The following is a 26904-nucleotide window of genomic DNA, read 5'->3' as shown; positions in this document are numbered from 1 at the left end:
CACACACACACACACACACACACACACACACACACACACACACACACACACACACATACATATATAAACACACACAAACACACCCACCCACACACACACACACACACAAACACACACACCTTGAATTGGTGCTCAGTCACACTTGCTTTTGGTTAATTGCACAACTGGCTTTGATCTTTAAAGTGCCATGCACTGCATTAATTATGTATCTCGCCTCAGTACAAATGTGGTGAACACCTTCAATACTCAATGAGATGAGGAGCCCTCTCCACACAGGCCTAGAGGGTGGCTTCAGGACTTCATACAGATACAATGTTCCTTTCCTATATTGGGCAGGAGGGACTTGAAGGGGGGACAACAGAGTGCTGCTCTGCTATAGTATTCTGCTGCCCAAACTGCCTCCAACAATTCTCTGGGTGAAATGTCATCTCAAGTGAAAATGTATTTTTCACTCTTGTGAAATGTATAAAAATACATGGTTATTCCACGTGTGCAGCATATGTGGTGAGGGATAGGATGCTGTCAAAAACAGCATAGCTGGGGAACAATGACGAACAATGACGAACAAATGACCTACTTCTCTGTGCTCTAATGCAATGGAAGTTATGTAAATCATGCTGCTGTATAGGTCGCTCCGGGCCTAAACCTTTATGCATCTGCAATAAATACATAGATTTTTACATGCCATGCGGATGGCTCATGAACGCTGTTGATGCAAGTGGATGTGGAAAGACAGTCAGAGTAGGTTGTAGAAAAATAACACTTAATGTAACCCCATTTGACCATTTCTTCAAGCCCTGTCATTCTATGTATTACTTCATCTTTAGTTGTAGTCCCTCCCTTTGAGAGTCTCTATTCTTCAAATATGACAAATGTACTCATTTTCAATGGGCCTATTATGGATGTTAACGGCCGTGCCACTGCTTTGATTTGACCTACAATAGGTGTATGCAAGGCAAATGTGCTAATCCACTTGAGGAATGCTAGCTTCAACCCATCTATTAAGACACTACAGGAGTACGAAAATTGCCACTTCAATTACCCTCCCCTTGACTCAATTCAAAGTTATTTTGAGATGCCAAGTTGTTAGTAAATACGTATCTTGGAGAGCTTGGTTTCATACCGGCTAGCAATTCTGTTTTTTTATGGACCGATGCTAAACTGACAGCTATATGAGGTTAGGCATACTTAATTTAATACGTTTCACACGTTGGCTTCGAAACTAAAAGTCCTACAAGGGACTATTTTTACACTCCCCCTTTCTCGTGTGTCGTTGCGGTTTTCTTGCGTTGGTGCGAGTCCCCCTTACGTGGGTCCCTATTGCAGTGAGGATCCAGTAGTTGAGTTCTAAACCTAACCCAAGAGAGGGAGCGCAAGGAGTGAGCTAACAGAACTAGAAACTATAGGTGCATTTTTACTCTATCGAACATCGCTTTTGAAAGACTGTCACTTTTACTGCCCTGGAGCCATCTTTCCAGCCTTTTAGTATAACGCCCTCGATCCCCGTCTGAAAACTCACACACGGTCGTGTCAGCTGGCATGAGCTAACCCACCAAGACATGGAAACCAAACCTTTCATGTCATTGGGTAAGTTTTTCATCAATTAAAAAAAATATATATTATTGCAATATGGGTATTTGAGATTACAATGTTACAACGTTTAGACTCACGCAGTGCTGACGAGCAATGGTGTCATGTATGCACTGCGTTTTGAAGCGTCAGAAATGAGTAGGCTAGCCTAATTGCATTCATGTAAAATTATAATAATGTTTAGGTTACGTTATGCGCAATATATGGAAAGACACGTAGACTTCTTGTGTGTAAATATCAAAACATTTTCTCACCGTAGCTTATTTTTCACTGAAAAGAGAGAAACTTGAGTTTGTTGGCTTGTTAAAGATAAGCGGCTGCTACTCTCCCGTGTACCACACTCCTATCAGAGCTGATGACATTCGATTGATTAGGGTGACATCTCATTCAGGAAAATTATAGCCTACTCTCTCTTTCAGTAGATTTAATATCTGAGTATTCTGCAAACTATTGTCGATTAGCATTTTTATGGCACTTCCAGCTAATTTAATTTAATCTAAGGATGCTATAATGCAAAATTGTATGGTAGGCTATTTGAAAATCTATATTTACCGGGCAGAGAAACAAACCTGGCTGCATTGCATTGCATTGCATATGCACTTGAGAAATAGTTTATTATATACGTAAAAACCTCCATAGCCTACCTTTGGTAGCGAACTGTTGTTCATGGTAGACTACCAGTATACCGTTTTTACAGTAGGTACATTAGTCTACGCGCAATGGAGTCGATACAATCGGCTACAATAGCCTGCCACTGAAAGTGTTCAAAATGGACTGCACACTCCTTGAGTAAATACCAGCCAGAGAATACAAATGTAGGCAATAGGCCGACGTTTACTAGAGGTATTTATTTGAAGAGGCAAGCATGCTAGACAATGTAACCTTGCACAATTGAATATATCCCATGTATTCGTCGCAAGCCAATTTATTGGCCCGGCTTGTATTTTTGTTTCCACCCAATGTTTTGAAGTCGTTGTATGAGTAGGGGTTCGAACGATAAGAGGGTGAGGGTTCAACTCGAGCACGAGAGACAACTCAGAAAGTTGATACTGGGCGTTGGAATGATTTGGGGTTCAGACTCATGTTGTTGCGGAAATTAAAAGCCATTTTGCACTTATTGCTTATCAATAACAAGTCCAATTTGATTTATTTTATTCGATAAAAAAGTTGACTCTTTTAATGCAATTAAGTAATGATGGAAATGGAAAATGTACACTATTGAAATGTATACAATATTGTTTTTATTCTATTATCCGTCTTATGGCTACAACATGTTAAGAGCATGTGTATGAAAGACCATTTTTGGTCATTCGTTGTTAAGTTGTTTTTCACATAACCCGTTTTCTATTGCAGTTCAGAATTATGTTAATTGATTGTATTGCTTCAGCATTGTACCCGTTTTCATTACAGCACTCAATTATGATGATGAAAATGATGATTACTATGATTTTAATTAGCATTATTTTCATGTAGTAGTAATTAGCCATATATAGTCTAGGCCTAGTATCTTTTTGTCCTAAACTGTATGAGAAAACAACTTAGAACTTATATTATATCAACTTAAAATGTGGATTTATAGGTATTTTAAGTCCCTTAAATGTATTTTAAGTCCCTTAAACATACACACACACACACACACACACACACACACACACACACACACACACACTCTTACGGTATAAATCACTAATACTCAGCTACTGTATGTCTGGTGAACTGTATAGAGCACAACTTGTCCCATGTAGCAGAGACATAGCTCAGAGCTGTAGGCAGCCATGTTTTTGTGTCTGCGGGTCAGGGGCGCCTCATGTTACACCTTGACACATCATCAGCCCGCCTGCCCGCCACCGCCAATATGCACAGATGAGAGGCACAGGGACGTCTGGGATATCTCTATCTAATTACACACCTGATCACTGACACTGTGACCACACGGGCCTTTATAGGACTTATCAGACACGCATCTCACATATCACCATGCCAACTTTCACATAGACATGACAGGTTGCATTTACAGGCCTACTGTAGTTTCCGTGTCTCCATATTAAAATCAATTAGGGATTTCCCCCAAAATATTTACAGACCCAGCATAGCATGGAGCCTGTGTGTGTTGTAAACGGTAATAGCAGTGTAATAGTTGAAGTGTTTTATTAATCAGCATCTCTCTATGCTTGTTCAGTACAGCCGAGGTTTTTATCACTCTGCACTGTTTCAACATGCTGTATCAGCAGGCAATTCTTCATCAGTTCTTGATTGGTCGGCCCTTAACTCATGATTTAAATACAAACTTTCCCCAAACTCACTCTCACGCTCTGATTGTTAATTGCGCACTTCAAGGACACCACTAACTCTGATAAGCCCTGGAATGTATTGATTAGCTGTTCGCTCTATGTAATTATCTAGAGTTGTGCTGCATTAGGGATTCAAAACATGCCACTGTTTGAAATGACAGCTAGAGTATTTTACAGTTACGGATTGATTGTTGGCTGTGATGATTACCTCCTGCTTTTGGCACGGTATGTTCTCTAGGGTGCTAGCTAGCCGCCAGAGCCTGTTTTTTTTCATTTTCTTCTCCCTCCTCACTTAAAGCTGTGAAGAATGGAGCGGTGACATTGAAAACCGACAATGTCTTCATTTTGTCATAGGAATTTGAGCGTGGCTATCACAATGAGCCAAGAAACCATGTTTTGAAGTGTAGAGTGTCTTTTGCCAGCGAAGGCTTGATTTTGGGAGAAAGGGTTGTATTTAGCTTTGTGTGTTATAAAACAGAGAAAGGGATACTGCCTTAAATAGCCTGTCTGCTCCATAGAGCAGATCCTATAATACCTGAGATGTACTATGTTATCTAGGACTAGAGATAACTGAGGATAACTGACCTCATATATCCTAATGTGTACTATGTAACATGAGTTTTGTGACACTGTTTCAACGGAGTGGGGACACAGTTGAGGTCAGGAGATTGTCTGTAGCTTCAAATGGGTTTGTGTTGTATTGTTGATTTCGTGGAACTAACTGGATGTAAATAAGAAGTATTGCTTGTCGCATGACAATGATGGTGAGAAAAATATAGATGAACTCTTTGGCAGGGTTTCCAAACTGGCTGCCGTGGGGGATTTTATCCCCCCCCCCCCCCCAAGTTTTTAGAGCCTCTTGCGGTCAATTTGCAGACTACAAATTATTTGTAATTATGTTCCGGCCCCCTGACCATCCGCTCAAGAAAACATTGGCCCGAGGCTGATTCTAGCTGATGATCCCTGCTCTTAAGGGATCGGTTAACTATTCATTTTTCTATTTGATGGGACCAGATTGGACAGAGACCTGTTGGTGGATGCCAGCATGGCGTTGGCCTTGGTGTTACACTCAACCCTGGCTTTATTCCCTCTAAATCTAAAGAATCCTAGTAGTATGCAAAGATGTCTGGTATGGGCCTTATCGATGAGCTGCTCTTCTAAGTGTGTCCCACCACCTGTTACTGAAGTTGTTTTTGTTATTCCTAGTACCTCTACAAGTCAAGGATATTCACTTTATTGTAGTTGTGTTTGTTTGAGGGGGTAGCCTATTTCAGGAACAGAAGGTAACACCCCCCCCCCCTCGTCTTCCCACCAGTGAAGTTCATGGTCGTTGATGAGAAAGTGAGATTCATGGTTGGGGGGGGGTGGAGGCAGAGGGTGGGAGACAGGGTGGTGGGGGCAGGCTGCATTCCTCTCCTGGCAGTAATTCAGTAACAAAGGTAATACCAGGAGTGGGTGTGTGTCTGTTGGGAGGAGGGAAGCGCCTTGGCCCAGTTTGGCTTTTACAACCGTCCAGTTTTGCTATCCTTTTGAGAGGGGGCTGCAGCTGTCATTTTTATTGGAGGAGGTTTATAGCGAAAGTTAATGGCTTAAAGTGACAGCTCTCGCTCTTTCTCCCTGACACTCTCTCCCCCACACAACCCCAAGCCTCACTACTCCTTCAAATCAAAGGAAATGTGTCCCCCTCCCCCCTCCAGCTACCTCCCTCCCTGCTGGCATCAGAACCAAATGTACAAGAGAGAGAAAAAAATAGAAATATAATTATGAGCACAGCTGCAAATTAATTTGTAAATGTTTTTTTACTGAAAGTTAAGTGCCTTGAAGTCTAGACTGCCACTTTTCATAGAATATCGGCGCTGCTGTACGTTAAGCATGAATGTTGTGCTCTGAGAAGCTGTGCACATCAATGCTGATGATCATATGCTGTATCACACCAGTCCTAGCTTGTTTCTGCTCCCATAACAATACTTATCACAAACTGCTGCTGGTGGGGCTTTAAACAGAGATGGCAATCGCTCAAACGCTCATTCATTATTTGTGTTTTGAGCCGTGTAGGTAGCAGGAGAGCTTTATCGACAAGGGCTGCGCTGAACTTTGAACCTCAAACCTTGACCTCTACCTCCTGCTTGCTTTATCATTGGAGGAATTTTGCTTTGGGCATTCAATATTTTTCACCAGCTTTTTTCAGCTTTCACCATTCTAAGACCGCTTCGTTCCTGCTGCACTGCTCAACATTTGTTTCGCATTGACCGTTTTCAAAATTTGCTTTCCTCTACATCAGCTGGCAATTTATTCCTAAAGATTATTCCTGTTTGATTTGCTGCTGAGTGAGTGTGAGAATGTGTCGGTTCAGTTCTGTGGGACTGAGATTATTCAGGATGCGTACAGCCGCTCGTTTGAAGCGGAAACAGTCTCTGTGGGGATTTGAACAGATCACACTCATAATTCACACAGAGAGGAAGGTCGCTCTGCCCTCCTAGCCAGAGAACCCACTGCTTCATACTGAGAGAGAGAGAGAGAGAGAGAGAGAGAGAGAGAGAGAGAGAGAGAGAGAGAGAGAGAGAGAGAGAGAGAGAGAGAGAGAGAGAGAGAGAGAGAGAGAGAGAGAGAGAGAGAGAGAGAGAGAGAGAGAGAGAGAGAGAGAGAGAGAGAGAGAGAGAGAGAGAGAGAGAGAGAGAGAGAGAGAGAGAGAGAGAGGGGCAGGGTTTCACAAATTCGAGCCTGGGGAATATTGGGTGTAGGTTTTGTTCTTTCAAAAAAATGCATGTATTTTTTTGGACATAAAAAAAAACGGTAAGAACACCAGGAAATAAGAGAATTGTGGAAATATGTTACCACGCATAATAGAGAGACACGTGATCGTATACAAATATAAGCAAGGTTTGTCATGATTATGTTTTAGTCAAATATTATATCTGTTTGGGATTCTTGTGGTCAATTTGCAGTCTGCAAATGATTTGTAATGATGTTCCAGCCCCCCAAACATTCGCTCAAAGAAGAATCTAGTTGATGATCCATGCACTTGAGTATTATTGTTAAACAGCCATCAAGGACTCAAAAGAACAGAGTCGTCGTCCCTGGCCAACTATTTAACTTAGTTGAATTGTACCCTGTAAAAAAGCTTCTTTCACAGTGCTCTAATACAGGTAAATTGCTTGTAAGTCCATGTACTCTGTAAAAAGCTTCTTTCACAGTGCTCTAATACAGGTAAATTGCTTGTAAGTTCAGTCAAAAAATAAGTTGTGAATTAGTCATGAGAGCTGATATGGTTATTCCCAATAACATCACTGTTGATTTCAGATTTTTTTAATGCTCCTTTATGATCTGTACATTTAAAAAAAAGTCATTTCACATTAAAGACCTTTAAGTCTACCGAGGAACACTGATCAAAAACAAAACGAGTGATTTCTCATAAAAAAACATTTAATTATAAGCTATTTTAAAACTAGTATTTGTCTATGTTATTTCAGCAATGGTAATGCAGCCCTATTATAGCTTGGTTAAAATAAGAATATGTTGTTTTTAAGTGTTTATCTACAGTGTATATCTGACAAATACCGTTTGAGCTATTATGAGTCAATTTAAAATGATAACAAGCTTTGATGAAGCGTTTGAAGTCTTTGCTCTCACCAGAGAGTGAAAGTGACTTGGCCTTTACATGGATGCTCACACACACACACACACACACACACACACACACACACACACACACACACACACACACACACACACACACACACACACACACACACACACAGAAACACACACAAACACACACACACACACACACACACACACACACACACACACACACACACACACACACACACACACACACACACACACACACACAAAACCCACAGAAACAGACAGAAGTAGAAAGGTGAATTTATCATCACAGGTTTCCTATCAGGTATCCTATCAGATGTTTCTAAGACAAAGATGTGTTGGGACCTTCCCCACCTCCAGCCTGCAGCGTGCTACTGCATCTGTCCCCTTAACAGGCGCCAACCACTGAGTCCTTTGATGATCAGTGTGCTGCAGGCCAGAAGGCCACAGTAGCAGAGCAGCACGTCTGTTAGCCACTCTGCACAGGTTAGGGGAAGGTGCAATGATGTTCAGCCTCAGACAGGAAGCAGAGAGGTGGAAGGAATTGGTACAATGTTTTGGGCGGAGGGGTGGGGCGATGGAAGGGCACAGTGCATGGGCAGACCCAAAGGTTGCTTATCCACTGTTTTTGTCAAGCAGACACCAAACACACACACACACTAGAGTTTATATTTAAGCCCTGCACTTTACATAGCACATCATTTGCTATTTCTCTGGTGTTGTGTTTCTGATGTTTACTCACAGCTGAGAGATGACATCAAAAGGAAGCAGCGCAAGACAGTATTTGTTCTTGTTCTGGGTTTGGCTTTTGATTGCATGGCTGCTTTCTTTAGATGTTTACAGTGTTTAACTGTTATGGACTGCATGTACAGAGTGTGTACCTACCACCGTGTCTGCAGCAGGAATATATGCTCCAGTTAAACAGAGTAATGTTGTGTGCTTTGGCATTAAGCAAGGATCTGTGGAGCTCTCTTGAGTATTTTATACATTCATCTATAGGGATATATCTGGATTTAATGTGGAAGGAGGGAGGGGAAACGGAGAGGAAGGGAGAATGAGTTGAGAGGTGAAAAGAGAGAGTGAACAGAGTGGAGTGAGTGAATGAACAGTGAAGAGAGAGAAAGAGAGGGGAAAATGAAGGAAAACAGTGTTTCAAAGTTAGTGGAGAGTTCATAGCGGTATATCTACTCATACTCGGGCTAACAGTGGTGTGCTTAAAACAACCCGTCAATTTAAGGGCCATGATTGTAATTAGGATCCATTACATAAACTACCCAACAGTCCTGGCAATAGAGATACGATGGAGAATGTGGAAGGTCCAATGTAGCCATTTTTACCTCAGTATCAAATCAATTCTGCGTAACAGTTAAGTACCTGTGATTGTTTTAAATTCAAATGGTCAACAATAAACAAAAATGGCTTCTTAGCAAAGAGCAATTTCTCAAGCCATTTATTTTGCTCGGACTGTCTGGGAGCAGTCTTAATGCAGAGAGGAAACTAGCTGTTATTGGCAGAGAGGTTTGGAACTCTCTTTCCTATTGGTCTAATTATTAGCACATGTCATCAGGCAGGTCAAAGCTCCATCCCACCAAAACAGGCAGAGATTTCCGGTGGTCTTTTCAAACAGCTCATACACTTAAAGGGCATTACCATAATGTTCAAAAGGTTACAGTGTTATTCCAACATCATAGTGTGTAATATATATAAAACACAGGAAAATGGTGTTCTTGGCTGCACTAGGCCTTTAAGATGGCACATTTAAGATCATATTATTATGACACGATGTATACCCTGAAAAACAACATGCTCAGTTGGGTTCTAAAAACATAAATAATACTAGTAATTTGTTGGTGCTTATATTTGTCCTATTGCACACATGTACGTATGTATTTAAGGCACGTTCTAGAGTCATTTAAGTATTTGCGTTGTTGTAGCATTTTTTTCCCACAGATTTTCTAACGGAGAAAACGAAAAGTGTGATTTACTGTTTGTTGACACCTCAGAGTTGTCATGTTTTTCCTGCTTCCGACCAGACTACCTCAGCCCCCTCAGTTCTGACGCGCGAACCCATATACACTCTCTCGGCAGGCAGAATGAGAGTCTGGAGGGCTTTGTCACCTGTGGTTAAACACTTAGCCGGGAACGTCTGCTTTCAGGCATACTTTCCACAGAGGTGGAAGGGTGTTGAGGAGGAGCTGCTCTGTCTCTCTACCTGTAAAAACAATATTTGGGCCACAGTGCTGCTACTCTAGACTGGAGCAGACAGCCTATACATACAAGTCTCACCCATACCCTTGAGTGGATGTGGTAGGGTGATAGGTGAGCTGATGGTGCTGCTAAATCATTCTACCCCTGCCACATAGGACAAAGAGCACGGCATGTCTTATGTTCCATACATTATCAACCACTATGCTGAGAGTAAGCGTGAGAGAGGGAAGGAGAGGGAAAGAGCAGAGACACAACATCAGGTGACTATTGATTTCCCTCTTTACTCCAGGGAAACGTTGTTCTCTCATATTATGTTGGAGCCAGAATGTAAATAGGTGGCTGGGTGACAACTCACTCCTCCGTATCTTTTTTTTTTGCTGTTAGATCAAATGAAGCCGTGCCAGGAACAGCCCTCAGAACTAAAGAGCACTCGTGTTGGAGTTTGTTATTTCATCCTCTCCAGAAAGACTTTAAAATAAAAGAGTTGAGCAGGCAGGCAGGCAGGCAGGCAGGCGCTGGCCATGTCTTTTTCATCTGTGTGTTCTGCATACCACAGTGCTTACTTTCCAGTGCCTGCAGAAATGACAAGTTCAAGTGTCGCTTTCAGGTTGCTTTCTTCTGTTTCAGCCTGGAATGAGTAACAAGAGACCAGTTCACATTATATAGGCCAGATCAGAGCCAGACTAAAGCTGGAGGAGGGTGTGTGTCCTGTGTGAGGCCTTGTTGTGAGCAGCAAAGGGCAGGGAGGCTCAGACTGCCCGTGTGTGAAAGTCAGGGGTTGTGGCAAGGTCACGCTCTGTGGGAGGCTTGCGGCCTCTAGAGAAACACCAACGCTTCTGCTGCTTCTGTCTCCGCGTGGAGGTGAAGAGAGAGAGCGGGAGGGAAAAAATGAAAACAGGTAGAATAATATCAGTCATGGACACAAGGGAGAGGCTGCGAGGTTTCCATTTATGTCTTGCTGTACAACAGGTATCATCAACTAGATTCAGCCACGGGCCAATTATTTCTTGAGCGGATGGTCGGGGGGCTGGAACATAATTACAAATCATTTGTAGACTGAAAATTGTCCGCAAGAAGCCCTAACATATCATGTTTGACTAAAACATAATTTGTTTGTTAATTGATTCGGTTAGAGATAAAGGGATGCTATTAATCGCTATCTTTCTCTCTTTCGTTCTTTCTCTCTGTCCCTCTCTCTTTGTGAAAGGAGAGAGACTGCATTGGGGGTTTATTACAGGATCCTGGAGGATGCTACTCTGCCCTCATGGCTATTAAACCCCTCACTGAAAAGGGGGCATCAGGGGGAACTGTTATAAAACGTAGGGTGGGGGGTTGGGGGCGCAGAGGAGAACAGGCCTGGGGGTTGGAGAGAGAGGAAGTCCTGGAAACGGTGAGCGGAGCCGAGGAAGGGGAAAACATCTGGAGCGCTTCAGCTGAATATTTTGGCAACATCTGGAGAAATTCCCTGGAATTTAACGGTCCACCCCTTTGATTTAGTTTTTTTTTATCAGTCCTGTTTTCATCTTCAAAGTTCTAGCCCGGTGTTGCAGGCACGCAAATGAAGGGGAGTCTCCCGTGCAGGTTGAGACATTCCAGACTTTATAGTTGGCCAAATTGGGCCCATGTGACTAGCTCCCCTTTGTGCAGGCCGGGCTAATTAAATGGCACAGAAGTGAGAGGGTGTCCGGAAGGCTGTGGAGCCAGACCAGACCCGGCCCGGGACCAAACACAACTCCTCATAAAAGCCTACCTCCTTACCAGTTCCCGCCGTGAACACTTTTAATAAAAGCACACAGAAACATTTTCAGATATGTTTTCTCACCAGATCCAAAGCAAGGAAGAGAGATGTGAATCACGTTTTGTTGATTATCAAAGGCACGATCACCACGATTGAACAAAAACAACAATGCCCGACCGTTGTGTTGACCGTGACTCAAAAGCAACACCATTAAATCCTGGTTTATTTTCATTGAAGAGGATGTACAGGGAGAAGTGTACTATCCCTCCTTTGAGGAAGGAAGTCTCCAGAGAACACAACAAAGACCTTGTATCGAATCAACAACTTAAGTCAGCAGCGTGCTGCTGCAGCTTTCATGATTCTTCAGTACGCCACAGCACAGCGGCCCATTAGCATGGAACATTAGCAATGCACAGGAAGGCTTTTGTCTGTCTCTCTGGTGATCACACGAGTCATTTTCTCCTCTCATCAGTGCCAAGCCTCTGTTCATTAGTCAGTAAGATTCAGGAGAAGCTTAGAGGAGGGCCTCCTGTTTTACCTGCTGCCTGCCGGTGTAGGCTACACACGGATGTGTGTGCTGGGAGCTCTGCCTGACAGGCAGGTAGGTAGATAGAAAGCTAGCGCTGAGGTACAGAGGTACATGCTAATTCAACGGCAGGGGGTGATCAAAAGAGATGCATCGTGGTCACCCTCTGAAGGGCTCAGCGAAGCCTTACCCCCCTGAGAAACACACAGACAGGAGGAAGGAGCAAGTCTCTGATCAGAGGAGAGAGAACAGGGGAGAAAGAGGGGGAGGGAGTGAGAGAGAGAGAAAGAAAGAGAGAGAGGAGGGACAGAGAGAGAAGGAGGGAGAGAGAGAGAGAGAGAGAGAGAGAGAAGAAAGGAGAGGAAGATGAAGAAGGAAGGGTGTGGGAGAAAGAGGGAGAGATGGATGGAGATGGAGAACATGAGAGAGAGATTCAAATGATGTTGCTTGTATATGAGGGGGGACTAAACGAAAGCTAGGATAGGCTGTGCTGTGAAGGTACAGTACCACTCATCTCATTTCATGTCTTACAAGGGCTGAGAGTGGTGTTATACCACTTATTAGCCTCTCAGTCACTACTCGCTACGAAGAGCTAAGGGGTAGAATAAGAGATAACCGCGTGTCCTCTCTTTGTGATACAGGTATATTAGCTTGTCTTTTCCAGCATAAATTATGTCTGCCTTCTACCTGTAAGTCATCTCGATCATTAAATGTAATACACATTATTTCACAATCCTGCTCTGAAATGTTTGATATCTATCCCTATCTATCTCTGTCTCTTCCTCCATTGCCATCTCTCGTTCCCCTGAATGGAGGGAAAAAACCCAGCCAGTTGGTTAATCGTCTCCCCCTCCGTCTGTGCGCCAAGCTATTTTCTCTGTGTTGCTGTGCAGATGGCCTACATCTTTCTGCCTGGCTGACTCGCCAAGCAGCGTGGACAGGCTGCTCTACTCCGCTTTGCAGGCGCAGCATCGCTGAGCCTCCTGTGTGTGTGTGTGTGTGTGTGTGTGTGTGTGTATTAGTTCTCTGTGAATTATTTATCCTCCTTTCCCCTTTTCCACGTCCTGTAAACACATATCATCTACATACCTACATGCCCATCCACATCTTTCCTGGAAAGAGGGACAAGACCCTAACAGCAGATAGAGATAGGGGGGGGGGGGCTCGCCAAGTCATTCCCCAACCTGTGGCTATTCTGTACATATTCATCTATGTCCAGTTCTCTGGATAATGAATGGCCTTGCAGGGGCCTGTCTGCTTGCCCCGACGTCTCTTTTTGATCCAAATTGATTTTGTTGTACGGCTCCGGCTTTCTGAGAGGACCCTCCACTTCCTCCTCCTAGCCAGATCTGGTCTTCTGTCTCTCTAACTCAGTATGTGTTATTGGAGATAAGAGGTTTTCCCCTCCAAGGCAGATTTGATACATCTGTCTTCTCTAGCATGCTGCAGGTACAGACAGTGACATACACTGATGATAAAGGCAACTCTGCTTTTCACACACAATAGACAAATCTCTCTCATCAGTTATTCTGTAAGACTCATTGACTTATTGGCCTTCATCGTTAAAAGGTGGTAAATGCCAGTCGTTTGAGGCCAGCTTTCTCTCTTTCTCTTTCCTCCCCCTGCAGTCGAGGGCCTACGGTAGACATTCCTCCATCCTCTATAACAACAAGCAGTTTGATTATTTTCTGTCGCCATTAGATGTGTCTGTCGCCCATCCCCACCCCCAGACAGACAGACATACAGGCAAACTGAATGGCAAGGCTCTGATCTAAATTAGCTCTGCTGTTTCAGAGGCTAATGACCTGACAAACTCGGTCAAACCAATGATACCCAGTCACCACATGTTGTTTGGGCGTTTCATTCATTATCCCTGGCACGTATTGATTCAATAGAACGGCGGTGGTTCCCAAACAGTTAGGGGTAGGCGGGTTGTAATAGTAGAATGAACCAGGTGCAAATTTTGAAATTGGGCATATTGCATCATCAGTTCCTCTTGTCATGTTAGTCAGATGCAGACCTTCGAGAGCTATTTATAACTTTGTCAGAAATCAGATCAACTAACCCATGTGGGTTAACGTTTTTATTGAGTTTTTTTAGCACAGATTTTATTTGTATAAAAAAAGAAAAAAAAGAAAATGTGATATCCAATTGGTAGTTACAGTCTTGTCCCATCGCTGCAAGTACGGACTCGGGAGAGAGCCGTTCGTCCTCAGAAACCAAGCCTCACTTCTTCTTGACACTCTGCTCACATAACACTGCGATGCAGTGCCTTAGCCCGCTGCGCCGCTCTTGAGGCCCTAGCCTATAGATTTTGTTATAATTTTTTTGTCACTCAAATATCACATGAATACACATTAGACATGGCAAAATGTATAGAATTGAAAGAAAATTTGATTTAAAACTGCAACATTTTCTTTGCACCCCATGACAAAATGTGTAGAATTGCAGGAAATAAGCTTTAAACGTGCACGTGTTATGGAATGAACAGTGCTTGTGCCAATAGACGGGGTGCGGGATGTTCCCCAACACTGGAAGGAAGGCCGAGTGAAAAGGTTTGGGAACCCCTGCAATAGAGAACTGTTGGTTAAGTCTCTGTTGCTGTTATTCACTACTAAAGTAGTGAATGTGTTAGTTGAATTGGTTAGATTCCTAGAATTGTGCTCTGTCACATTTCAATTAGTTCCTTCCTTCTCTCTCTGAGCTCTTTGAAATGACCATGGATGTGAATGATTGGTATCCCACAGGCCTGGCACCAGGGGATTCAGTGGGCTTATGACCAGCTTAGCCTCTAGTCCTCTGCATGATTGGCAGCTAATGTTTCCTTTTTCAGTGGTGGTGGTGATGGATGGAGGGTTGGGTGGTAGGTACCAGGCACCCTTGACATTTGCCTTTCAAGAGATGTCACCCTGCATTACGTGTGTGTCTTAAGTCAAGTGATGCTCCGCCCAGACAGGCACTGAGACGTCACTAGCAGCATGGTCGTGGTGCAGTCTAATATTTTAAGCCTCATCTCGGTTCTTCGTCTTCTGTATTGTCTCACTATGGACCTGTAGCTACAAGACAGAACCCCCTCACTGTGATCCACTTCCTGATATCCCAAGCACTTCTGTTTCCTGTCTCGGAAATGCTCAGTCATGTTCTTCGTTCGCTCTTCATTTTAGCTGAATACTCTGTACAACCTAAAGAACTGCACCGGACTGTGATATCCACATCCCCCATGAAAGAAAAAATGTAACAAATTAAATGTGTATTTGTTTTATAAATGACCACATGCTGTAGAAATGAAACCCTCCCTGCGGTCCATCCCAGTCATGTGACTTGACCTAGTTCTCTCCCTCCCTTTTCCTCTCTCTGCACCTTCCCTTTCCCTCTATTTCTCTCCCTTTCCCCATCCCTCTGTCTCGCTCTCGAGCTCTCGACTCTTAGATACATAATACAGAAATGTTTTTATCCATGTCTGTATAAATTGTATATGTAATTAGTACATCCTTATTTAATTCCGAATGTGTATTCTTGTTATTATCCCTTCTCATTGTGAAGCTCTATTCTATTGACACCCTCTCGTTGCTCTGTTCTGTTCAACCCAAGGACTGTTTTCATAGACTGTGTCAGAGCGTGTAAGGTGTAGTATTCACTGTGTGGATGCACTCTTTGGCTCAGTGGGATGTGGGTAATTCAACAGTAACAGAATGATGCTGAGACTCAGTGGGATGTGGGTAATTCAACAGTAACAGAATGAGGCTGAGACTCGGTGGGATGTGGGTAATTCAACAGTAACAGAATGATGCTGAGACTCAGTGGGATGTGGGTAATTCAACAGTAACAGAATGATGCTGAGACTCAGTGGGATGTGGGTAATTCAACAGTAACAGAATGATGCTGAGACTCGGTGGGATGTGGGTAATCCAACAGTAACAGAATGATGCTGAGACTCGGTGGGATGTGGGTAATTCAACAGTAACAGAATGATGCTGAGACTCAGTGGGATGTGGGTAATTCAACAGTAACAGAATGATGCTGAGACTCAGTGGGATGTGGGTAATCCAACAGTAACAGAATGATGCTGAGACTCGGTGGGATGTGGGTAATTCAACAGTAACAGAATGATGCTGAGACTCGGTGGGATGTGGGTAATTCAACAGTAACAGAATGATGCTGAGACTCGGTGGGATGTGGGTAATTCAACAGTAACAGAATGATGCTGAGACTCAGTGGGATGTGGGTAATTCAACAGTAACAGAATGAGGCTGAGACTCAGTGGGATGTGGGTAATCCAACAGTAACAGAATGATGCTGAGACTCAGTGGGATGTGGGTAATCCAACAGTAACAGAATGATGCTGCTGAGACTCAGTGGGATGTGGGTAATTCAACAGTAACAGAATGATGCTGAGACTCTGTGGGATGTGGGTAATCCAACAGTAACAGAATGATGCTGAGACTCAGTGGGATGTGGGTAATCCAACAGTAACAGAATGATGCTGCTGAGACTCAGTGGGATGTGGGTAATTCAACAGTAACAGAATGATGCTGAGACTCAGTGGGATGTGGGTAATTCAACAGTAACTTTAAAATGTACAGTATGTCACACAAAATAAGTGATTGCAAAGTTAAACAAACCATAAAATGTAATGCACAAGCACCACTTTTAACAATAATAATTAAAGAAAAACATTTTACTTGAAGAACAGTGCAGATGCAAAGTTTGGTAACAGAATGACAGTTGGTTCTGTTTGTGCCGTCATTCTGTTACCAAACTTTGCATCTGCACGATTCATTTCGTTACATCTGCTAACCATGTGTATAAAATGTTATTTTACTTGATTTGATTCATATGTGCCAAATAAATCATCTCCAGCTCAGCTATTGATTTATTTTGCTAACTTGCTAGCTAAGTGGCTAGCTTGCCAGATCAAGCTTCTCGGTTACATCAGAGACAACCAATACTCTCCTGGATACCCTCTTGGACTCCCGAATGGCGCAGTGGTCTATGGCACTGCATCTCAGTGCAAGAGGCATCACTACAGTCCCTGGTTCCAATTCAGGCTGTATCACATCCAGCTGTGATTAGGAGTCCCATAGGGCGGCGCACAATTGGCCCAGGGTCATCCAGGTTTGGCCGGGATAGGCCGTCATTGTAAATAAGAATTTGTAAATAAGAATTTGGTTAAATAAAGGTTAAAATAATAAATAATTAAAAAAAATATATATATATATGAAAAAATGTAGGTCCCTGCTACCTAAATTTGTTTTGTGCCTGAAATGTTTTAAATAATATGAATATATATATTAGTTTAAAAAAAAAGAAATAGCACACCTTGTGCGCACTGCCTGTAATACTGTATACCCCGGTATGGTACAGGAACGGTATGAAGGTATGAACATATAGATACCGCTAACCCTACCTTGTGTGCATATTTTTCTCCCTCTAGCTTTACAAGCATGGTACACACTGCTTGAAAGCTTGTTTTCTCTGTGTGAACGACGACCATTCCGTTCCGCAGCACACTCCTCTGGGGGTGAACGTTTCTAAACCAAGCCTTAAATTGATTTCTTCTTTTTTTTCTTGTCGTCTTCTCAACATTGTGTGCTTTATTGTGGGAATAACAAGCTGTTTTCTGTGGGCACTCTGGCACAGCCCTCGGTCACCACATGTCATGCCGCGTGTTTACACTCAAGACCGTGATGTGGCCCAGTTTACATAATCTCAGCACCAGGAAGTTGTGAAAGAGAGAAGTGGGTGAGGGGGTGTGATGTGGAGATGGGTCCTGGGAGAGGAAAAGGGACACCGGAAAGGGCCGGAATACCAGGAGCAGGAATGGCGTGGACTTCCCAGAAATGACCACCGCTGCTAGCTCAGGAGAGAATAATAGAGATGGCTTGCGGGCTGATTGTGTGTGTGTGTGTTACAGTCTGTGGCGTTGATACTAGGGTGTGTTTGCTCACCTTTTTGTCCAACCTCCATTCCATGTAAACAGCCGTCACGCTTTGTGCCTCACGTTTGAAATATTCATTCTCGTTCTGATGTACCCTTGGCTTTGTTTGTTTTTTTTGAGTGTATTTGTGTGCCTCTGAGTGCAAACATGTGTTATATGTGTGTCTGAAGGGCAGAAGAATTAAAGGGCAGTCAAAGAATTGTCTCTGCAAGTCGACCTGCATCGCACTGTCCTTGTAAAGAGAGATAGATGTTAGCCGTCAGTAAACCCACACACATTCCCTCTGCTGGGTGTTTCCCTGAGACAAGCAGGCCTCTTTGGCACAGTCTCAAGGGAGAGGTCCTGTCAGCCCTTTGGAATGCGTGGCATGTAGCCATTCCTGAAGAGCGCTCCGGGATCAGGCAGGGGTCCAGGCGAAGGGATGGAAGGGGAAAGACCTGGGGGACGGTAACACCTCCCAATCCTACTGCATACTAGCTGGTGTGATACACTTCAAACAGAAATATCCTCTTCTCCTCTCCTCTCCACTCAATACTCACAGTATCAGGATAAATCAGGAAATAGAATGCCCCTTTCATGTCAGTTGAGGCTATGCATGATCTAGCCATTTATGACCCACTGACCAGTAGATGAGGAGGGATCAGATGAAAACTGAGTAGGAAACTGTAAAGTCTCCTAGAACTGGAAATCATCCATGAGCTCACTGACTTTCCTTCCCCCAGACAGTTAAGCGCTTAACATTTGAAGCGTTCTCAGTGGGATATAGGAAGCTGCCGGGTCAAAGTCTCGACCAAACGAAGACTGTAATAGTAAGGATTTAAGACAGACCAATGTTGACACAAAGAAACAAGGCCCTGAAGTCAACAGACGGGTCTTTACAGAGGAATGGATACATCAGTTTCAGTCAGAGACTCAATCTCGGTTCTCTGATTAACTCTCTCCATCTATACTCTGTTGTACGGAATCATGGTTCTCTCCGAATATATTGTCCCCATCTATTCAACCAGAGGAGGACTTGTCCATCGTGCAGACAGGAAGAAAGAACTCTCCGGGAAAAAGAAATGCAGAGGGGTTTGTCTCATGATTAACAACTCATGGTGTGATAGTGGTGACATACATGAACTCAAGTCCTTTTGTTCTTCGATCTGTAATACCTCACCATTAAATGCTGACCGCATTGCCTCCCTAGATAACTTTTGTCGGTCATCGTCACTGCCGTGTATATCACCCCCTCCCCAAACCGACTCCACAACGGCTCTCAAGGAACTAAACTGGACTATGTGCAAACTGGAAACCGCATATCCTGAGGCTGCATTTATTGTAGCTGGGAAATTCTATTAACACATCTCCTGTGATACACTCACAACACAGAGCCTGAATCATTGCTACTCTCCCTTTATCAGGAAGAGGAATCATTACCACTCCCTTTATCAGGAAGAGGAATCATTACCACTCCCTTTATCAGGAAGAGGAATCATTACCACTCCCTTTATCAGGAAGAGGAATCACTACCACTCTCCCTTTATCAGGAAGAGGAATCATTACCACTCTCCCTTTATCAGGAAGAGGAATCATTACCACTCCCTTTATCAGGAAGAGGAATCACTACCACTCTCCCTTTATCAGGAAGAGGAATCATTACCACTCCCTTTATCAGGAAGAGGAATCATTACCACTCCCTTTATCAGGACGAGGAATCATTACCACTCCCTTTATCAGGAAGAGGAATCACTACCACTCTCCCTTTCTCAGGAAGAGGAATCATTACTACTCTCCCTTTATCAGGAAGAGGAATCATTACCACTCCCTTTATCAGGAAGAGGAATCATTACCACTCCCTTTATCAGGAAGAGGAATCACTACACTCTCCCTTTCTCAGGAAGAGGAATCATTACCACTCCCTTTATCAGGAAGAGGAATCACTACCACTCTCCCTTTATCAGGAAGAGGAATCATTACCACTCCCTTTATCAGGAAGAGGAATCATTACCACTCCCTTTATCAGGAAGAGGAATCATTACCACTCCCTTTATCAGGAAGAGGAATCATTACCACTCCCTTTATCAGGAAGAGGAATCATTACCACTCCCTTTATCAGGAAGAGGAATCATTACCACTCTCCCTTTATCAGGAAGAGGAATCATTACCACTCCCTTTATCAGGAAGAGGAATCATTACCACTCCCTTTATCAGGAAGAGGAATCACTACCACTCTCCCTTTCTCAGGAAGAGGAATCATTACCACTCCCTTTATCAGGAAGAGGAATCATTACCACTCTCCCTTTATCAGGAAGAGGAATCATTACCACTCTCCCTTTATCAGGAAGAGGAATCATTACCACTCCCTTTATCAGGAAGAGGAATCACTACCACTCTCCCTTTATCAGGAAGAGGAATCATTACCACTCTCCCTTTATCAGGAAGAGGAATCATTACCACTCCCTTTATCAGGAAGAGGAATCATTACCACTCCCTTTATCAGGAAGAGGAATCACTACCACTCTCCCTTTATCAGGAAGAGGAATCATTACCACTCCCTTTATCAGGAAGAGGAATCATTACCACTCCCTTTATCAGGACGAGGAATCATTACCACTCCCTTTATCAGGAAGAGGAATCACTACCACTCTCCCTTTCTCAGGAAGAGGAATCATTACTACTCTCCCTTTATCAGGAAGAGGAATCATTACCACTCCCTTTATCAGGAAGAGGAATCATTACCACTCCCTTTATCAGGAAGAGGAATCACTACACTCTCCCTTTCTCAGGAAGAGGAATCATTACCACTCCCTTTATCAGGAAGAGGAATCACTACCACTCTCCCTTTATCAGGAAGAGGAATCATTACCACTCCCTTTATCAGGAAGAGGAATCATTACCACTCCCTTTATCAGGAAGAGGAATCATTACCACTCCCTTTATCAGGAAGAGGAATCATTACCACTCCCTTTATCAGGAAGAGGAATCATTACCACTCCCTTTATCAGGAAGAGGAATCATTACCACTCTCCCTTTATCAGGAAGAGGAATCACTACCACTCCCTTTATCAAGAAGAGGAATCATTACCACTCCCTTTATCAGGAAGAGGAATCATTACCACTCCCTTTATCAGGAAGAGGAATCATTACCACTCTCCCTTTATCAGGAAGAGGAATCATTACCACTCCCTTTATCAGGAAGAGGAATCATTACCACTCTCCCTTTATCAGGAAGAGGAATCATTACCACTCCCTTTATCAGGAAGAGGAATCACTACCACTCTCCCTTTCTCAGGAAGAGGAATCATTACTACTCTCCCTTTATCAGGAAGAGGAATCATTACCACTCCCTTTATCAGGAAGAGGAATCATTACCACTCTCCCTTTATCAGGAAGATGAATCATTACCACTCTCCCTTTATCAGGAAGAGGAATCATTACCACTCTCCCTTTATCAGGAAGAGGAATCATTACCACTCTCCCTTTATCAGGAAGAGGAATCATTACCACTCCCTTTATCAGGAAGAGGAATCATTACCACTCTCCCTTTATCAGGAAGAGGAATCATTACCACTCTCCCTTTATCAGGAAGAGGAATCATTACCACTCTCCCTTTATCAGGAAGAGGAATCATTACCACTCCCTTTATCAGGAAGAGGAATCATTACCACTCTCCCTTTATCAGGAAGAGGAATCATTACCACTCTCCCTTTATCAGGAAGAGGAATCATTACCACTCTCCCTTTATCAGGAAGAGGAATCATTACCACTCCCTTTATCAGGAAGAGGAATCATTACCACTCTCCCTTTATCAGGAAGAGGAATCACTACCACTCTCCCTTTATCAGGAAGAGGAATCATTACCACTCTCCCTTTATCAGGAAGAGGAATCATTACCACTCCCTTTATCAGGAAGAGGAATCACTACCACTCTCCCTTTCTCAGGAAGAGGACTCATTACTACTCTCCCTTTATCAGGAAGAGGAATCATTACCACTCCCTTTATCAGGAAGAGGAATCATTACCACTCCCTTTACCAGGAAGAGGAATCACTACCACTCTCCCTTTCTCAGGAAGAGGAATCATTACCACTCCCTTTATCAGGAAGAGGAATCATTACCACTCTCCCTTTATCAGGAAGAGGAATCATTACCACTCTCCCTTTATCAGGAAGAGGAATCACTACCACTCTCCCTTTATCAGGAAGAGGAATCACTACCACTCCCTTTATCAGGAAGAGGAATCATTACCACTCCCTTTATCAGGAAGAGGAATCATTACCACTCTCCCTTTATCAGGAAGAGGAATCATTACCACTCTCCCTTTATAAGGAAGAAGAATCATTACCACTCTCCCTTTATCAGGAAGAGGAATCATTACCACTCCCTTTATCAGGAAGAGGAATCATTACCACTCTCCCTTTATCAGGAAGAGGAATCATTACCACTCCCTTTATCAGGAAGAGGAATCATTACCACTCTCCCTTTATCAGGAAGAGGAATCACTACCACTCTCCCTTTATCAGGAAGAGGAATCATTACCACTCTCCCTTTATCAGGAAGAGGAATCATTACCACTCCCTTTATCAGGAAGAGGAATCACTACCACTCTCCCTTTATCAGGAAGAGGAATCATTACCACTCTCCCTTTATCAGGAAGAGGAATCATTACCACTCTCCCTTTATCAGGAAGAGGAATCATTACCACTCTCCCTTTATCAGGAAGAGGAATCATTACCACTCTCCCTTTATCAGGAAGAGGAATCATTACCACTCTCCCTTTATCAGGAAGAGGAATCATTACCACTCTCCCTTTATCAGGAAGAGGAATCATTACCACTCTCCCTTTATCAGGAAGAGGAATCATTACCACTCTCCCTTTATCAGGAAGAGGAATCATTACCACTCTCCCTTTATCAGGAAGAGGAATCATTACCACACTCCCTTTATCAGGAAGAGGAATCACTACCACTCCCTTTATCAGGAAGAGGAATCATTACCACTCTCCCTTTATCAGGAAGAGGAATCATTACCACTCTCCCTTTATCAGGAAGAGGAATCATTACCACTCTCCCTTTATCAGGAAGAGGAATCATTACCACTCTCCCTTTATCAGGAAGAGGAATCATTACCACTCTCCCTTTATCAGGAAGAGGAATCATTACCACTCTCCCTTTATCAGGAAGAGGAATCATTACCACTCTCCCTTTATCAGGAAGAGGAATCATTACCACTCTCCCTTTATCAGGAAGAGGAATCATTACCACTCCCTTTATCAGGAAGAGGAATCATTACCACTCTCCCTTTATCAGGAAGAGGAATCATTACCACTCCCTTTATCAGGAAGAGGAATCATTACCACTCCCTTTATCAGGAAGAGGAATCATTACCACTCTCCCTTTATCAGGAAGAGCATAGAGAATGTTGTTCCCACTGTGATGATTAGGACTTATCCAAACCAAACACTGTGGATGGATGGCAGCATTCAAAACTGAAAGTGCAAATCAACCGCATTTAACCATGGCAAGGTGACTGGGAACATGGCTCAGACACGAGACATACTGTGTGTGGCACGACTCCAGACAGTCACGGATTATAAAGGGAAAGCCAGCCACCATGTGGACACCGACGCCTCGTTCCCAGATGAGCTAAACACCTTCTCTGCCCTCTCAGAGGAAAAAACATCAAGCTGCCGACGTGGGCCAACCAACGATCACGTTCTCCGTGGCCGACATGAGTAAGTCATTTAAGCATGTTAACCCTCTCAAGGCTGCTGGCCCAGACGGTATCCCAAGCCGCGTCCTTAGAGTATGTGCAGACTTGTAGTTTTTACGGATATATTCAATCCCTCCATATCCCAGTCTTTTCTCCCCACTTGCTTCAAGATGTTCACCATTGTTCCTGTACCCAAGAAAGCAAAGGTAAGTAGGTGATTATCGTCCCGTAGCACTCACTTCTGTCATCAGTGCTTTGAGAGGCTAGCTAAGGACCATATCACCTCCACCTTACCCAACATCCTAGACCCACTACAATTCACATACCGCCCCAACAGATCCATGGACGTCGCAATCGCCATTGCACTGCACACTGCCCTATCCCATCTGGACAAGAGAAATACTCGGCCTACAACCCCTCCCTGTGCAACTGGGTCCTGGACGACGACACTACAGTGGTTGGCCTGATTACCAACAACGATGAAACAGCCTACAGGGAGGGGAGGTGGTAAGAGCCCTGTTGGTTTGGTGCCAGTAAATAACCTCTCCCTCAACGTCAACAAAACAAAGGAGCTGATCGTGGACTACAGGAGACAGAAGAGCACGCCCCCATCCACATCGACAGGTCAAACATGGAGAGGGTCAAAAGGTCCTCAGCGTGCACATCACTGACAACCTGAACTGATCTCTTCACACAGACAGCCTGGTGAAGAAGGCGCAACAGCGAAATTCATCTTGGCCCCTAAGACCCTCACAAACTTCTACAAATGCACCATTGAGAGCATCCTGTCGGGCTGTATCACCGCCCAGTAGGGCAATTGCACCGTCCGCAACCGCAGGGCTCTACAGGGGGTGGATCACCGGGGGCACACTGCCTGCCCTCCAGGACATCTACTGCACTCTGTGTCACAGGAAGGCCAAGAAAATCATCAAGGACCTCAGCCACCCGAACCACGGCCTGTTCACCCCGCTATCATCTAGAAGGTAGAGGCCAGTACAGGTGCATCAAAGCTGGGACAGAGAGACTGAGAAACAGCTTCTATCACCAGGCCATCAGACTGTTAAACAGTCACCAATAGCCGGTATCCGCCCAGTACCCTGCCCTAAACCTAAGTCACTGTTACTAGCCAGCTACCACTAGGTATTCTACCCTGTACCTTAGAGACTGCTTCCCTATGTACATAGAGTCATTGAACACTGTTCACTTTAATAATGTGTACATACTGTTTTACCCACTTTATATGTATATACTGTATTCTAGTCATGGCTCATCCTATATACCTATCATTTTTTTCTGTATTATGTTTGGGGTATTTTAATTGTTAGGTATTACTGCACTGTTGGAGCTGGAAACACTTGTATTTTGCTGCACCTGCGATAGCATCTGAAATCTGTGTATGTGTAACATATACGCTGGGAGTCAGAAAGCAGGTGCAGAAGGTGAGTTTAATACTGAACAGACACAAAAGAACAAACATGGGAAGCGTACTGAACGTGAGAGAAAACACCCCAGGACTGATGATAACTGAGGGCTAAATTGAGGGGGGCTGATCAGTGTATTGATCAGTGATAAGGTGTGCGTAATGATGGGTTGCCAGGACCGGTGGTTAGTAAATTGGCGAGCGCCAGAGCGTTGGAGCGCCGGAGCGCTGGAGCGTTGGAGTGCCGGAGCGTTGGAGCGCTGGAGCGTTGGAGCGCCGGAGCGCTGGAGCGCCGGAGCATTGGAGTGCCGGAGCGTTGGAGTGCCGGAGCGTTGGAGTGCCGGAGCGCTGGAGCGCCGGAGCGTTGGAGTGCCGGAGCGTTGGAGCGCCGGAGCATTGGAGCGCCGGAGCGTTGGAGTGCCGGAGCGTTGGAGCGCTGGAGCGTTGGAGTGCCGGAGCGCTGGAGCGTTGGAGCGTTGGAGCGCCGGAGCGCTGGAGCGCTGGAGCGTTGGAGTGCCGGAGCGCTGGAGCGCTGGAGCGTTGGAGTGCCGGAGCGTTGGAGCGCTGGAGCGTTGGAGCGCCGGAGCGTTGGAGTGCCGGAGCGTTGGAGCGCCGGAGCATTGGAGCGCCGGAGCGTTGGAGTGCCGGAGCGCTGGAGCGTTGGAGCGCTGGAGCGCCGGAGCGGGGGTAGACGTAACAGTACGCTACCAATAAACTTTGATTTGATTTGATTTATACTGTGGTGTCTGGCTATGAACATAGGAATTAAACCCACTGCAATATGACTGTTCTCCCACATCAGTCAGGCAACTTATTGTATCTGGACGGCCACAACGCTCATCATAATCAATCATCCTTAGACATATCAATAGAGCCATTTAGATGAAACTGGAAACATAGAAATCTGAAGGGTTCCTCAAGCCGTGAGTTTGGAAAGAGAGAGAATAGAATGAATAGAGCGCTCTGTTGTGTCTGTGACTTGGCTTTGCCAAGCAGCTCATACCGAATGTCCACTTTATGGTTCGGCTGTAACTGCTGTCTTCCTGTCCAAGACATCCCAGTCTGGCTCTGGTCTGGCTCTGCGGGCCACTGATTGACTTGAAGCATGGGGGTTGCAAAGCTTTAAGTTGGAACTCGAAGCCCATGATGGTTGTTGGATGTGAACAGAGCTCATTTTGTTGTGGGTTCTACCCCATAAAGGCTGCAATTTGTGAGGTAAGGTCCAACCAATGGAAAAAATGTATTTAATACCCCAATCCATGCACTGCATTTAATGGTGTACTGGGTTATTACTGTACAGTGGATTAATCAAGCTCAAGTGGAATCAAGCTCTCATTAGTATCTGTGTCCTACAGAGAATAATCACCATATTATTATTATTTTTTACTTTGTTGCTTCCTTTGGTGTCCAGAAACAGAGAACTTGCTGTAGATGTTCTCTGCGCCAGATGTTTTTGTTTCAGTTTTTGGAATGTAAAACCACAGCACTTTATATTAATTTGATTTGCACAACAAGCGCAACTGTATATTTTCCCAAGGAATTGCAGCTTCTTTCACCATGTATACCGGCAAACCATTTAAACACACGTAAGACTAAAATAGGGTGTAGGCCTATTTATACATGTGTTGTCCATTGCTGCACAAATGAGACGTGTAAATGTGCCGGGCGCCGAAGGCTCCAAGAGCACAACAGCAGAATGAAGAGATGGTAATGCCAATAAGTCTTCACGTCATGCATAGTCCCCTCTTTTCTGAAAAACACATTGTTCAGAAGGGGGAGGGCAGGACTTGGGTGGCAGAACCAGTGGTGTAAAGTACTGAAGTAAAATACTTTAAAGTACTACTTAAGTCGTTTTTCGGGGTATCTGTACTTTACTTGACTATTTATATTT

General features: G+C 44.1%; 1 protein-coding gene across 5 annotated transcripts in view; it reads left to right on the top strand.

The window, feature by feature from the left end:
* The first annotated feature begins 1331 nt into the window (after window positions 1-1331).
* The window catches only part of LOC135544404 (retinoic acid receptor RXR-alpha-A-like), a 156863-nt gene continuing 131290 nt past the window's right edge, over window positions 1332-26904 (top strand). For all 5 annotated transcript variants that reach the window (XM_064971981.1, XM_064971983.1, XM_064971982.1 and 2 more), the window contains exon 1: window positions 1332-1587. In XM_064971981.1, coding sequence (XP_064828053.1) covers window positions 1560-1587 — 28 coding nt within the window. In that variant the 5' untranslated portion in view covers window positions 1332-1559. The remainder of the gene's footprint in view (window positions 1588-26904) is intronic.

The sequence above is a fragment of the Oncorhynchus masou genome, chromosome 8 (genome assembly GCF_036934945.1).
Source record: "Oncorhynchus masou masou isolate Uvic2021 chromosome 8, UVic_Omas_1.1, whole genome shotgun sequence".
Classification (NCBI taxonomy): Eukaryota; Metazoa; Chordata; class Actinopteri; order Salmoniformes; family Salmonidae; genus Oncorhynchus; species Oncorhynchus masou.
Note: the sequence above shows the minus strand (reverse complement) of the source record. Positions and strands in the feature narration are given on the sequence as shown.